The following is a 14,559-nucleotide window of genomic DNA, read 5'->3' on the forward strand; positions in this document are numbered from 1 at the left end:
CTGCAGAGTATCCCCAGCATTTCCTGTCTCTATTTTAGATTTCTAGTCTTTGCAAATGTTTATGAAATCCCTAGTCTTTCTGAGTAGACAAACCACTAATAGCTTATTACCATGATGCCCAAAATTGTTCTTGAACCAAGCTGATTCAATTTCTCTTATAAAATTAGTAAATATTTAAATTTTTAATGCATGTAATATGTAACAGGTGAAACTAGTGAAAATAGATTTCCAGGCCTGAATTTTCTTCAAAATTAGATCTTTAAACTTGAATTGAATTTACATGTTAATTCCCACTTCAGGTGCAGTATTTTGGTTCCATTCCAACTTGGAATCAGAAGTACATTTGAAACACAGATAGATCGGAAACCATAGATGGAAGGTCTGCATCACTTTTCAGGCATGTTGCATATTGAAGTGCATGAAAACCAGACCCATTTTTAATTACTTCATGTTTAAGCAAATCCCAAGAAACTGCCATATTGACATCTGCTTACACAGCAGGTCTTTACGTAACATTTACATGTTATATACAGATGACACTGAAATAAGCTGTTCAGTCCAGCCAATCATTTTCAGTGCTTAACCCTAATATGAGTAGTAATCTGTGTTCCATTTGCTCAAATTTATTCATTCCAATATCAATCCTTGATCAAATCTTTAAAAAAAATGACAAAAAAACCTCAGATTCAAAATGTGAAGAATACACTTTTATTTATTGTTTTACACATCTATAAGATAGCTAAAAATGCTCAACATCCAAAATATTTTGAATTCTTTTTCTTGTTATAATGGAGACACTAGTCATAATTTTGTATTTTTATGCTTTTATATTTCTTCACATTACATAACACTAAAACAAAATTGCACATTGTAATCCATATGTGGTCCAATTGAAGTTTGATAGCAATGATGAATAGATAGGGGCAATCACTTCATGAACAGAGTTGGAATAACACAATTGCCTTGAAATTTCTGAAAATCACATTAAAAGTGTAACCTGCAAGATTTACAAAGCACTTCCCCACCTTCTCCTTCATCTGGTTTCACCTGCCAGCTTATTCTCTTTCCCCTATCCCCCTCTCCCCCCACTTCTTATTCTGGCTTTTTCCCATTCCCCCTTCCTTTCCAGACCTGCTGAATGGTCTTAGGCCGAAATATTGACTGTTTATTCCTCTCCATAGGCCCTACCTCACTTGTTGAGTTCCTCCAGTATTTTGTGCGTGTTGTCATAAAGGGCTTTTCCTAAATAAAAAATTACCCATTATCAAATATTTTGCATTTGTGGCTTTCATAGCAAACAAAAGTTGCAACAATGATAAATCGATTCCATAGCACAAAACAAATATTAATTTGTAGGAGAAGCACTGATATGGAAATATAAATAACAATATTTATCAAGCATTTAATTTAAATGTCTTCAGATTTCATTTATGTCATATGTTATATAACATTCGGCTTTGTGTAAATTGGCCTCAAGTCAATGTTCTTTCTCTTGAGTTCTCCACTCAGTTAAATAATACTTGTATTAAGATATCTGGGCATTTGTAACTGGTAACAATGAATTTACTTTATGAAGTACGTAGTCATAATATAAGTCAACTTCTTAAAAATTAGAAATTATAGCTGAAATGAAATAAAAACAGTCAAACATTTAAATTCAAGGAAATTTACAATGAATTCAATTTGCAATGAAGCCAAAGGAGACAGATATCTCAAACAAATTGTTCTTTTTTAAGCTGGATAAATTAAAATCAGATTCAATTAAATATATGTTTTTTAATATCCGACTGAAAATGCTCAGTAATTTAATTTGTATTTGTTTTTAGGTGAAAGACTTGTTGCCAGTGCCAAGAACTTGTTACAGAATTTGTCAGATGTATGGATAATGACAATCTCAAGCTCAAATTTGAAAATAGATCATGGTCCAGTGCAAGTAATAATTACTATTTATGGTAAAGATGGGCAAAGAAAAATCCCAGTTGGTATTCAAGATGAAACAACACAAGTGAAGGTGAATTTATTTTACTCTCTTATGTGTTGTTTCCTTCTTCCTGATTCTCTTCATACCTTTCTGAAACACATATGCACAGTGAGGGGTGAATTGTCCAGTGGTGAACGTTGACAGGACATTTGTTCATTAGGTCTAAGTACATCCTCCTCGAAGCTAAAGGTAGCACAGAAGAAGTGGTAATAGCTGAACAATTTGGGCAACTGGACTAATACCTGGAAGAGGTGGTTGTCACATGAGGAAAAGTTGGACAGGGTAGACTTAAATTGTGAGAGTTTTGGAGAGTGAGAGACAACTTAATTGAAACATTAAAGAGTCTGATTGATGTGTATGTGAGAAGTTTGTTTCCTCTTGCGCGAGAATCTGGAATTAAAGAGTCATTGGTTAAAAATAAGGTGCAGTCTTTTCTCAACAGTGATTAGTTGATTTTATTTCACTCTGAGGGTGCTGAGTCATTAAAACTCTCTTACTCAAAAGGCAGCAGAGTCTCTGAGTATTTTTAAGACAGGAGTAATGAAATCTTTTACAAGGAACTGTGTAAAAGGTAATCACATGCAGACAGGATTGTGGAGGTGAGATTACAGTGATATCATTGAATGGCACTCTTTGTCACATGGTGTGAGCAGAATTATCTGCAGCTTAATGTGAAAAAGACTAAGGAGCTGGTGGTAGACCTGAGGAGAGCTAAGGTACCGGTGACCCCTGTTTCCATCCAGGGGGTCAGTGTGGACATGGTGGAGGATTACAAATACCTGGGGATACGAATTGACAATAAACTGGACTGGTCTAAGAACACTGAGGCTGTCTACAAGAAGGGTCAGAGCCGTCTCTATTTCCTGAGGAGACTGAGGTCCTTTAACATCTGCCGGACGATGCTGAGGATGTTCTACGAGTCTGTGGTGGCCAGCGCTATCATGTTTGCTGTTGTGTGCTGGGGCAGCAGGCTGAGGGTAGCAGACACCAACAGAATCAACAAACTCATTCGTAAGGCCAGTGATGTTGTGGGGATGGAACTGGACTTTCTCACGGTGGTGTCTGAAAAGAGGATGCTGTCTAAGTTGCATGCCATCTTGGTCAATGTCTCCCATCCACTACATAATGTACTGGGTGGGCACAGGAGTACATTCAGCCTAAGACTCATTCCTCCAAGATGCAGCACAGAGCATCATAGGAAGTCATTCCTGCCTGTGGCCATCAAACTTTACAACTCCTCCCTTGGAGGGTCAGACACCCTGAGCCGATAGGCTGGTCCTGGACTTATTTCATAATTTACTGGCATAATTTACATATTACTATTTAACTATTTATTACTATTCTATTACTACTTATTATTTCCATGACTATTACTATTTACTATTTACTAATAGTAGTATTACTATTACTGTTTCTATTACTATTTATTATTTATGGGGCAACTGTAATGAAACCCAATTTCCCCCAGGATCAATAAAGTATGACTATGACTGTTGTATTTCATAAATTCATATTGTCTAACAAGATAAAAATGTGGGATTTCTCCTCTCTAACCTAGAATTACTGACACCAAACATAAAACTTATATCATCACATAGCCGAGATTAGCTAATTTGTCAGAGGCCAATACTAATAATGGCTCAGCTACTAATAAATAAAGTTGTGTGAAATGGGGAGCCCATTATTTTTATGTTAATGCATTTGCACATTCCTGTTTATTTCTAATAAACTGTGTTGATCATGAAGACTTGCTTTTATCCCTTTTATTTTGTAGGCTGAACTGGCAGGTGTGGGGATAATTTTTAAGCTCCGTGTCAGTCCCAAACCTGGTGTCCTGAAGCAACCATGGAAATTAGATTTGATCAATATGAAACAGACTTCTAATAAGGCAGAGCTCTGGTTTGCTTTTAACTGGTGGATTAAACCAAATACTATACAGGGGCGGGAGCTCCCTGCACTGAATCCTATGGAAGATCCTCTTCCTGGTAAGAAAAGATCAGTCTAACTTCCTTTATTATCAACTTTTTCTTCATTGCCATTGCTTAGTGGTAACAATTGATATACAGGCCGTGGTTAGCTTCCACATTCTCTTCCCAACAAGCAACTGCAAATGAGTTTATAGTTACAAACCAGTGGCAAGTTTTATTTCTTTTGTGGGCTCTTGAGCTAATTGTCTATGTGTGACAGTATTTTTTGTCATGTGGAAGGCCTGTGTACTAAAAAAAAATTCATTTAGTTTGTACAAATCTGCAGCGATAAAACTTGTGTCACTCTAGATCCCAAGAGTTATTGTTTTTCATCCGCTTTATGACTGAAAGTGGAGTCAGTCAGACATAAGCTTCCCTACATTTATAATACAGATGTAGAATCAGAGAATTGAAATGACACTAATAGAAGCCACACTACCCACTGAGTTGATGTCAGAGAAAAAAAATGGCCCTATACTTCAATGGGATTTAAACTTACATCAGTCTTCTGGATTGTAAGCCGAGCAACTTTATCAGTAAACAGTGGAGAAAATATTTATCTTTCCTGTTCTTAATACCTGCTATGTTTCCCCTCCAACGCTCTCTCCCACCCACACACCAACCTCCACTGCTACCCCATCACTGGATGCAGCCTCCTGGGTAGTTTATCTTTCACATCAAGACAATCACAGCAGTTTCTTTCAAAGCATAAATAGCTGGAAATCCTCATAATGTCTGTCCACAATTGTGAGAAACAGTTTTGGTTTAATGCAGGCATCTTATGGAAGTGTCAATGCATCTAAGTGGGCCATGGGGGAGGGGATGTGACAAAGTTCAAAAAGGAAGGGGTAGAAAGTTGTTTCACAGGACTAGATATGGGCTTCTGCACTCTGCCTCAAGGCAAGCTACAACAACTGAAGACCCCCACACATTTCTTAAATGAGACATGCTCAGTGCTTGCAGACACTGTCAGAGACACTGCACAGACATGGTAACAGGCACATTGATCCTCAGATGCTGACCTGACCTAGAACTATGGGATGTAAACCAGAAGAGATATCCTGCACTCTCCAGAATCCTAGTCCACTTTGAGTGGAGAGGTGATAGCCAGCTTTGTTACAGCAAGTTCATGGTCCCAAAGCAAGGTGAAGGTTAATAGACTCGTGCGTGTTCAAGATTAGTCAACAGTGACAAATTCTATTGATTGCTAGCTGCAAGACCACACTCAAAAGTTCAAAGTTCAAAGTAAAGTTTATTATCAGATTGCATACCTGTCACCACATACAACCCTGAGATTCTTTTTCTTGTGGGCATACCCAGCAAATCTATAGAACAGTAACTGTAAACAGGAACAATGGACAGCAAACTGTGTAAATGGAAATACAAATAAATAGCAACAAATAACGAGAATGAAATAACATGAAATGATAGAGCATGAAATAACAAGATAATGAGATGATTAGCTGAGGGAACACCAGAAATAGAATGAATGTAGTTATCCCCCTTTGTTCGAGAGCCTGATGGTTGAGGGGTTGTAACTGTTCTTGAACGTGATGGTACGAGTCCTGATGCACTTGTACTTCTACCTGATGGCAGGAGCGAGAAAAGAGCATGCACGAGGAAATCTGCCTTGTCCTCACCTACCACTCACCAGCCTCCTGGTCCAACATATAATTCTCCGTAACTTCCGCCACCTCCAACGCGATCCCACCACTAAGCACATCTTTCCCTCCCCGCCTCTGCTTTCCACAGGATTGCTCCCTACGCGAATCCCTTGTCCATTCGTCCCCCCGCACCCCTCCCCACCGATCTCCCTCCTGCCACTTATCCTTGTAAGCGGAACAAGTGCTACACATGCCCTTACCCTTCCGCCCTCACTACCATTCAGGGCCCCAGACAGTCCTTCCAGGTGAGGCGACACTTCACCTGTGAGTCGGCTGGGGTGATATACTGCGTCCGGTGCTCCCGATGAGGCCTTCTATATATTGGTGAGACTCGACACAGACTGGGAGATCATTTTGCTGAACACCTACGCTCTGTCCACCAGAGAAAGCAGGATCTCCCAGTGGCCACATATTTTAATTCCATGTCCCATTCCCATTCTGATATGTCTATCCACGGCCTCCTCTACTGTAAAGATGAAGCCACACTCAGGTACACCTTATATTTCATCTGGGTAGCCTCCAACCTGGTGGCATGAACATTGACTTCTCTAACTTCCGCTAATGCCCCACCTCCCCCTCGTACCCCATCTGTTATTTATTTTTCTCTCTCCTCTTTCTCCCTCTGTCCCTCTCACTATACCGCTTGCCCATCCTCTGGGCTTCCCCCCACCTTTTCTTTCTCCCTGGACCTCCTGTCCCATGATCCTCTCATATCCCTTTTGCCAATCAACTGTCCAGCTCTTGGCTCCATCCCTCCCCGTCCTGTCTTCTCCTATCATTTTGGATCTTCCCCTCCCCCTCCCACTTTCAAATCTCTTACTAACTCTTCCTTCAGTTAGTCCTGACGAAGGGTCTCGGCCCAAAACGTCAGCTGTGCCTTTTCCTAGAGATGCTGCCTGGCCTGCTGCGTTCACCAGCAACTTTTATGAGAAAAGAGCATGGCCTGGATGGTGAGGATCTTTGATAATGAATGCTGCTTTTCTATGCAACATTTCATGTAGATGTGTTCAATATTTGCAAGGGATTTACCCGGATGTACTGGGCCGAATCCATTACCTTTTATAGGATTTTATGTTCAAAGGCATTGGTGTTCCCATACCAGGCCATTATGCAGCCAGTCGGCACATTTTCCAGCACACATCTGTCGAGGTTTGCTAAGGTTTTTGATGATATGCTGAATCTCCGCAGACTCCAAAGTAAGTTGTGCTTTCTTTGCAATTATATGATGGGTCCAGCACAGGTCCTCTAAGATAGTGATACCAGGAATTTAAAGTTACTGACCCTCTCCACCTTGGATCCTCTGATGAGTACTGGCTCATGGACCATTGGTTTCCCTCTCCTGAAGTTTACAATCAGTTCTGTGGTCCTGCTGATATTGGTGAGAGGTTGTTGTTATGACACCACTGAGCTAAGTTTTCAGTCTCCCTCCTGTATGCTGATTCATCACAGCTTCATCAGTCACCCAAATTAGCCTCCCTTAATCAACACCCCAATTCTACAACCAAAACCAATTCACGTACATCCCTACCCACATCACCTCACATATCAGCTGTTCAACCGTGGCAATCCGATCACATAGAGCAACACACTCAGATGCACAAATATCTGTAGTGGGAGACACTGGGTAACCACCCACCGACTGCAGCAGCACACAGTGGTGGGATCTACAACTGTTGAATGTCTACATATTTACTCAGAATGCACAGGTAGTGCTATGAAACGCAGAGGTGGTTGCCACAGCTATACTGACAGATAATCCTTCTTCTCACTTACCATTAGCTCTCATTCCGCAATCTCACCTGGCATTCCAAATTTTGGCTGATTTAAGCCCCTTTGCTTCAGATGGTCATAGGAACATACTTCTCTCATTTAGGTAACCCAAGTATTGCCAGCTGTCTAGGCCCTGCTGAATGAGCCATCACACATAAAAAAGGTGTGTGATGCCATCTTCACTCGTTTGATATTCTCACCACTTGGATTCTGCTATTCTATGTACCGCAAAGGGTGGTAGGAATATGCGTGTGTTGAATTACCAGGTGTAAGTGGACTGCAGTCAGGCCAGAGAGAAAGGCTGGTTAATGAGTCAGCTACCTGGAAGATGAGGTCATACTTCCGCTTCTTTAATCTGCAACGTTTTGTAGAATTCAGCCTGAAGTGATCTAGCACCCAAACCTCGATCCGAGAACCCTAATGTCTACCTCCACCAAATGCAGACCAGCAAGCTGCCTGATCTCATGGAATGCATCGTAAGGTCAAAATCAAAGTCATATGCATAAGTACTTCTGTGCACAGGTGCAATGCAATAAGCAGTGTTCATAAGTAAAATACAAATTAGAATCAGAGTCAGGTTCGTTGTCACTGACATTAGTCATGAAGTTGGTTGTTTTGAGGTAGCAGTATAGAGCAGGTATAACAAGTTACTATATTACAATAATAATAAATAGTTAAATAGTGCAAGAGAAGAATAGTGAGGTACTGCTCATGGGTTCAAGGAATGTTCAGAAATTTGATGACAGAGGGGAAGGAGCTGTTCTTAAAATGTTAAGTGTGGGTTTTCCACCTCCCTGATGGTAGTAGTGAGAAGATAGTGTGACTCGGATGGTGAGAGTCCATAATGTCATCTTCTTGAGGCACCACCTTTTGATGACGTCCTCCATGGTGGAAGCCTTGTGGTGATGATTGAGCTAGCTGACGCCTCTTTCAATTCTGTGTATTGAAGCAACCAGTCAAAATTATGCACAATCCTAACGAGAATGAACACAATTAGGGCAAAATAAGTCAACTGTGGTGCAAAATGGTCTTAGTACTGCTATACTGACCTCATGATTAGGTTCAAGAGCCAAATGGTTGAAGGGAAATAGTTGTTTTTGAACCAAGTGGTGTGTAACTTCAGGCTTCTGTAACTCATGGCACGAAGAGTACACTGTGTCTTCCAGTGTACCCTTGGGTTAATCGCCTGAGGGGAACAGGATTTCATGCTGGCTGGTAAGGTCTTGCCTTCCTGCCTTCATCATTGGTCCCAGCTCTGAATAGCACAGGTAGGTGGTGAGTCACCAGCCGTAGGCTTGCTGGCCATGATAAGGTCCTGCCTTCCAGTTCAACAGAACACTAATTTGTGACAAGGTTGCGATCACCTCAGACTCCTGCACTCTCTTTAGCTTTTCTCGTGAACAGCAGCTCATTTTCAGTTCTGGGGCCTTTTGTTGTAGCTGTTCAAGTGGAAGTTGAGATGAGAGAATCATGTGGTCTTGGTTTGAGATGAGCATATAAGAGGGGCACATTTAAACCATTTGAATTTTATAAGCCTGGCAGAGGGAAAATGTCTCCACAGCTCAGTCTCATCCACAAAGGTGTAAAGGCCTGATCCTGTCACTGTACTGCCTTACTTTCAGCAGAGACAGCAGCCCATACGTTTACAGCAGTGCTGGGATAGTGGAGAGGTGCCCTTCACGGGCTGACTCCCAAGCGTATTAATGGGCTATTTGTGAATTTAGCATTAGCAAGGTAAATGCAGCATTGCTTTCTGAAAACACACTAGTTTCTGTGGAATAATCATGAACAAATATGTTGTACAAGTGCAGTGCAGAATCAGTCACCAAGGTGACTGAGCTAGTTTTTAAGAAAAAGCTTATGGAAAGATCATAACCTTTCCAATCAGCAGGTGTTGTCATCTATTATCACAACCTCATCCAGCCAACCATCAATAGTGAATGCCACCAGGGAACCCCCTCACTGGTCTGCCTGGATCTGTTGTAAATAGAATAATCTTTCTCAGCTGGCTGGGGCCAATAGATAATAATAAAGTCTGCTGAGCAATCTATATTGTCTTTAGCAGTTTCCTAAGACCTCATGCTTAGACATAAATAAAGAAGAACTTGACCTTGATTTAACTATCCATTTCAGCCCTGTGTATAATCCCAACAGATTCTGCTACATTATCTAAAAAACAACATTAAGGTGGTCATGTTTCCCAGTACCATATTGAAGACCTAAATCGACACTTAGTAATTTTGGTAAAGATGACTGATGTGGAAATTGAAAACAAACCACTTATGGAGAAGAATTTGCCCTTGAGCTTGGGCAGGAGACAATTTTACATAGCTTTTAACTGAACACTATCTAATCTTCACTCAACAATGTCTCAATTGGCAGCAATATTTCTTCGCATTTGTACTAAGTTCACTCCAGTTCAATAAACATAATAGAATAACAGTCATTCAATCATTCACCTCTGAAAACAGCACATCCATCATTGCACACATTGTTGTTATTGGGTTGTTTGGTCTCGGGAAATGAAATAGTAAACCTTGAGTGATTATATATACCACCATAGAATCTAAGCGGTCCTTCACTTTGACAGCAAATCAAAATGCCTCAATTTAGCAAAATGTCTGGATTTGTCATCCAGCATGATGGATCATTGCGAACCTTTAGAATTTATAAGGTTTCCTCACTCTTTCATGAGAATAATTTAATTCCAACTCAAAACGGCAAGATGTGCATGCCAGGTTCATTCATCAGTTCAGAAACATTCAGGGAAAGTGAAGACAGTCACACCTACTTCTTAGAAATTCTTTGAAGGGAGGAGAAAGCAGAAAATAAATTTTAACAGACTCATCTAAGTTATATTAATTATTTGCATGCAACATACCGATTTAAACCGCAAAACAACACCCATTCCAAGTGTTTTATGCTCTCCATGCTTTCAGTCTGGTGACAGGAAACACGGACTCCTTATGTTTTCCCCACAATACTGGATTAGTAAAATTCATTGCTCATAAAGTTAAATGTCATTAACTCATGGAGTGCTAGACTCATACAAGTAAACCGGCCTGTTGGCCCATCAGATCCACACTGACAATCAAAGGTTAAAAAAAGTTAAGAGGTTCATTTATTATCGAAGTATACAACTCTGAAATGATTCTTCTCCAGATAGCCATGAAACCAAGGGAAAAAGAATGGCAACACAATCATCAGTCCCCAAATACCCCCTCCCCCGCACAAAAAAAATGAGAAAGATCAGGTGAAAAACACAGAATATAAAAAACTATGATTGAAAAAAAGTGCGTAGTCATTAGTCCATATCCATATCCAAGATGCAGAAAACCCTCAGGAATATCCTCCAGGCACAGCAGCAGGCCACACAGACTCTGCTCTTTGGCAGCAGAGTGATCCCACTAGTGATCAAAAGGCAGGCAGCCAGGGCTCACCTTCTGCATTTGCCTCCATGTGTCAGTCTTCCTCGTCACTTTAATTGGTGAACAATGGAAGCTTCAATCAGCGAAATGAAGTTGAACATCGGCTCGCACCCCACCCACTCCCCCTCCCCCACAGCTTCCTCACCACGAGGCTTGGCTCTCTGCTCCCTGAATCCTCTTGGAAATGCAAATCATGGGCAAATCAACAGATACCAAATATCCTTCTGTACTAATTCCGTACTAATCACTATTTTATTCTGCTGTGAACTGTTATCAAACACCAATTAACCACTGGGAAAACCCACATGATCGTAGGGACAATATGCAAACTCCATGCAGATAATGTCTTCACTCAGAGGGTAGTGCAAGTGTGGAATGAGCTGCCAGTGGAAGTGGTAGATGAAGATTCAATTGTAAAATTTAAGAGGAGTTTAGATAGATATTTGGACAGGGCAGGTCGGCAGGATATAGCCCAGGTGCACGTAGATGGGACTAAGTCAGATCAGAATGGGCTGATGGGTGTGTTTCTGTGCTACAGTACTCTTTGACACCAAAGGTCAGGATTGAACCTATGTCACAAGATTTATGAGGTTACAGTTCTACTAGCTGCTCCCAATGTTATAGTGTTATACAGTGAATACTGCTATAGATTATAGAAGTTGTAGTATTTAATTACTTATCATAATAGGGGTGTTAGCTTTCATAAGTCGAGCGATAGAGTTTAAGAGTCGCAAGGTAATGATGCAGCTCTATAAAATGCTGGTTAGGTCACACTTGGAGTACTGTGTCCAGTTCTGGTCACCTCACTATAGGAAGGATGTGGAAGCATTGGAAAGGGTACAGAGGAGATTTACCAGGATGCTGCCTGGTTTAGAGAGTATGGATTATGATCAGAGATTAAGGGAGCTAGGTCTTTACTCTTTGGAGGAAAGGAGGATGAGAGGAGACATAATAGAGGTATACAAGATATTAAGAGGAATAGATAGAGTGGATAGCCAGCACCTCTTCCCCAGGGCACCACTGCTCAATACAAGAGGTAAGGGGTGGGAAGTTCAAGGGGGATATTAGAGGAAGGTTTTTTACTCAGAGAGTGGCTGGTGTGTGGAATGCACTGCCTGAGTCAGTGGTGGAGGCAGATACACTAGTGAAGTTTAAGAGACTACTAGACAGGTATATGGAGGAATTTAAGGTGGGGGGTTATATGGGAGGGAGGGTTTGACGGTCAGCACAACATTGTGGGCCAAAGGGCCTGTACTGTGCTGTACTATTCTATGTTCTATAATATTTTAAAAGAATACAAGTTCTGACTTGTGCACTCTAAGAATTTTGACTATTCTTTTTCCCCCCAGTGGGCAGGTTAAGGCCAAACTCAGAAAAGAGTGAAAAGTTATTTAAATAACTCCTTCAGCAGTGTTGGACCATAGGACTATAATAGGAGCAGACTATGAGACATAGGAGCAGACTTAGGACATTTGCCGCATTGAATCTGCTTTACCTCCCCTATATTCCATTCTCCTGCCTTCTCCCTGTAACCTTTGACAACCTTACCATTCAAGAATCTATCAAACTCCACTTTATACTTAATGACTTGGGCTGCACAGCCTTCCATGGCAATGAGTTCTACAGATTCACCACACTCTGAGTAAAGAAACACCTCCTTATCTCTTTTCCCTGTATTCTGAGGCTATGCCTTCTTTCCCTAGATTCCCCCACTATAGGAAACCTCCTCTTCACGTCTACACCATCTAGGCCTTTCAATATTTGATAGGTTTCAATAAGATCCCCTATGATTCCTCTAAGCTCCAGGGAGTACAGGCCTATAGCCATCAAACAATACCGACACAGTTTGCAATCCTTCAAATTCAGTCTGACCAATGTTTTATAAAGCCTCAGCATTACATGCTTTGTTTTTATATTCATCCTCTTGAAATGCATACTTCAGGATGATCTTTATCGACTACACCTTGGCATTCAATACTATCATCCTTCAAAACTAATCAATAAGCTTCAAAACTTGTAGATCCCAGTCAGTTCAAATTGGCAACAGCATCTGCTCCACGAACTCCATCGGCACAGGTGCACCATAAAGCTGTGTGCTTAGCCCTTTGCTCTACCCACTTTGCACTTATGACTGTATGGCTAAGCACAGCTCCAATGCCACATTTAAGTTGTCTGACGTCTCCACTGTTATAGGCTGAATCAAAGGTGGTGGCAAGTCAGCATGAAGGAGGGAGATTGAAAATCTGGCTGAGTGGTGCTACTAGTCAATACCTCTCACTCAATGTCAGCATGACCAAGGAGCTAATTATTGACTTCAGGAGGAGAAAATCAGGTGTCCATGAGCCAGTCCTCATCAGCGATCAGAGATGGAGAGGATCAGCAACTTTAAATTCCTTGGTGTTATTATTTCAGAGGACTTGTCCTAGGCCTGGCATGTAAATGCAACTATGAAGAAAGCACAACATGGCCTCTACTTCCTTAGAATGTTGCAAAGATTCAGCATGACATCTAAAACTTTGGTAAACATCTATAGACATGTGGTGGAGAGTGTATTGACTGGCTGCATCACAGTCTGGTATAAAAACAACAATGCCCTAGAATGGGAAAATCCTACGAGAAGTAGAGGATATAGCCCAGTCCATCATGGGTAAAGCCCTCCCCACCAGTGAGCACATCTACAAGGAGCTTTGTTGCGGGAAAGCAGGATCCATCAGCTGGGACCCCCATCATTCAGGTCATCAGGTCATGCTCTCTTCTCGCTGCTGCTATCAGGAAGAAGGTACTGAAGCCTCAGGACTCACACTACCAGTTATTACCCCTCAACCATCTGGCTCTTGAACCAAAGGAAATATCTTGCCTCAACTTCACTTTCCCCTTCACTGAACTGTTCCCACAACCTATAGATTCACTTTAAAGGATTCTCGATATTTATTGCTTATTTATTTATGTATTTCCTTTTTGTATTTGCACAGTTTGTTGTCTTTTGTACTCCAGTTGTCTGTCCTGTGGGTGTAGTCTTTCATTGATCCTACTATTGCTATTGGATTTATCAAGTATCCCCACAATAAAATGAATCTGAGGGTTGCATATGGTAATATATATGTACTTGATAATAAATTTACTTTGAACTTTGAACTTTGAGTGCTACCATTGCAATTGCCTCCTTTACTACCAATAAACCTGTAAGTTAATCATTGAAATGCTGAATCCTGTTGTCTCAGAAAGCCTTCAGAAAGTCTCTAGGTAAGCTAGTACTATCGATAATGCAATCCATATTTACTACCTTTCATCCTAAAATGTACTTTCAGGTATGACTAATGATAGTACATGTCATTAATTTCTACACCATAGTAAACCATAGATAACATTTGATTTTAGCCTCATGGCACTTTAAAAAACATTCTGAAAACTGACTAAATGAATAGTTATGCAGGGTTTCTATAACACATTGCTGGAGGTTAATTTTCTGTGCAAGAAATTGGGGAGATGGCAACTGAAAGTTCATTTCAAAAGTATCATGTACTACAACAGCATTCCCCTATGACATAACAACCCCTCCCCCATTAAATAAATAAAAAGGGTCAGGAATTTGCAATTTTTGGCATACTGTGCCAAATAATATTGTGAAAAATAAGTAAGGAGAGTAGCCAATACTGTGCAAGTTTCTCTTCATTTAAATTTGTGTCTTCCAAGGAACCGCAGAAAATAATATCAATGAATGTTAGAAATTCTAATAAATGAGATTAAGA

General features: G+C 40.7%; 1 protein-coding gene across 1 annotated transcript in view; it reads left to right on the top strand.

Annotated features, from left to right (window-relative positions):
- The window catches only part of LOC134349091 (lipoxygenase homology domain-containing protein 1-like), a 57,822-nt gene that overhangs the window by 17,135 nt on the left and 26,128 nt on the right, over window positions 1–14,559 (top strand). Inside the window, exons 5-6 of the mRNA XM_063052995.1 lie at window positions 1,827–2,011; window positions 3,756–3,966. Of these exons, the coding sequence (XP_062909065.1) occupies window positions 1,827–2,011; window positions 3,756–3,966 (396 nt within the window). The remainder of the gene's footprint in view (window positions 1–1,826; window positions 2,012–3,755; window positions 3,967–14,559) is intronic.

The sequence above is a fragment of the Mobula hypostoma genome, chromosome 1 (genome assembly GCF_963921235.1).
Source record: "Mobula hypostoma chromosome 1, sMobHyp1.1, whole genome shotgun sequence".
NCBI lineage: Eukaryota > Metazoa > Chordata > Chondrichthyes > Myliobatiformes > Myliobatidae > Mobula > Mobula hypostoma.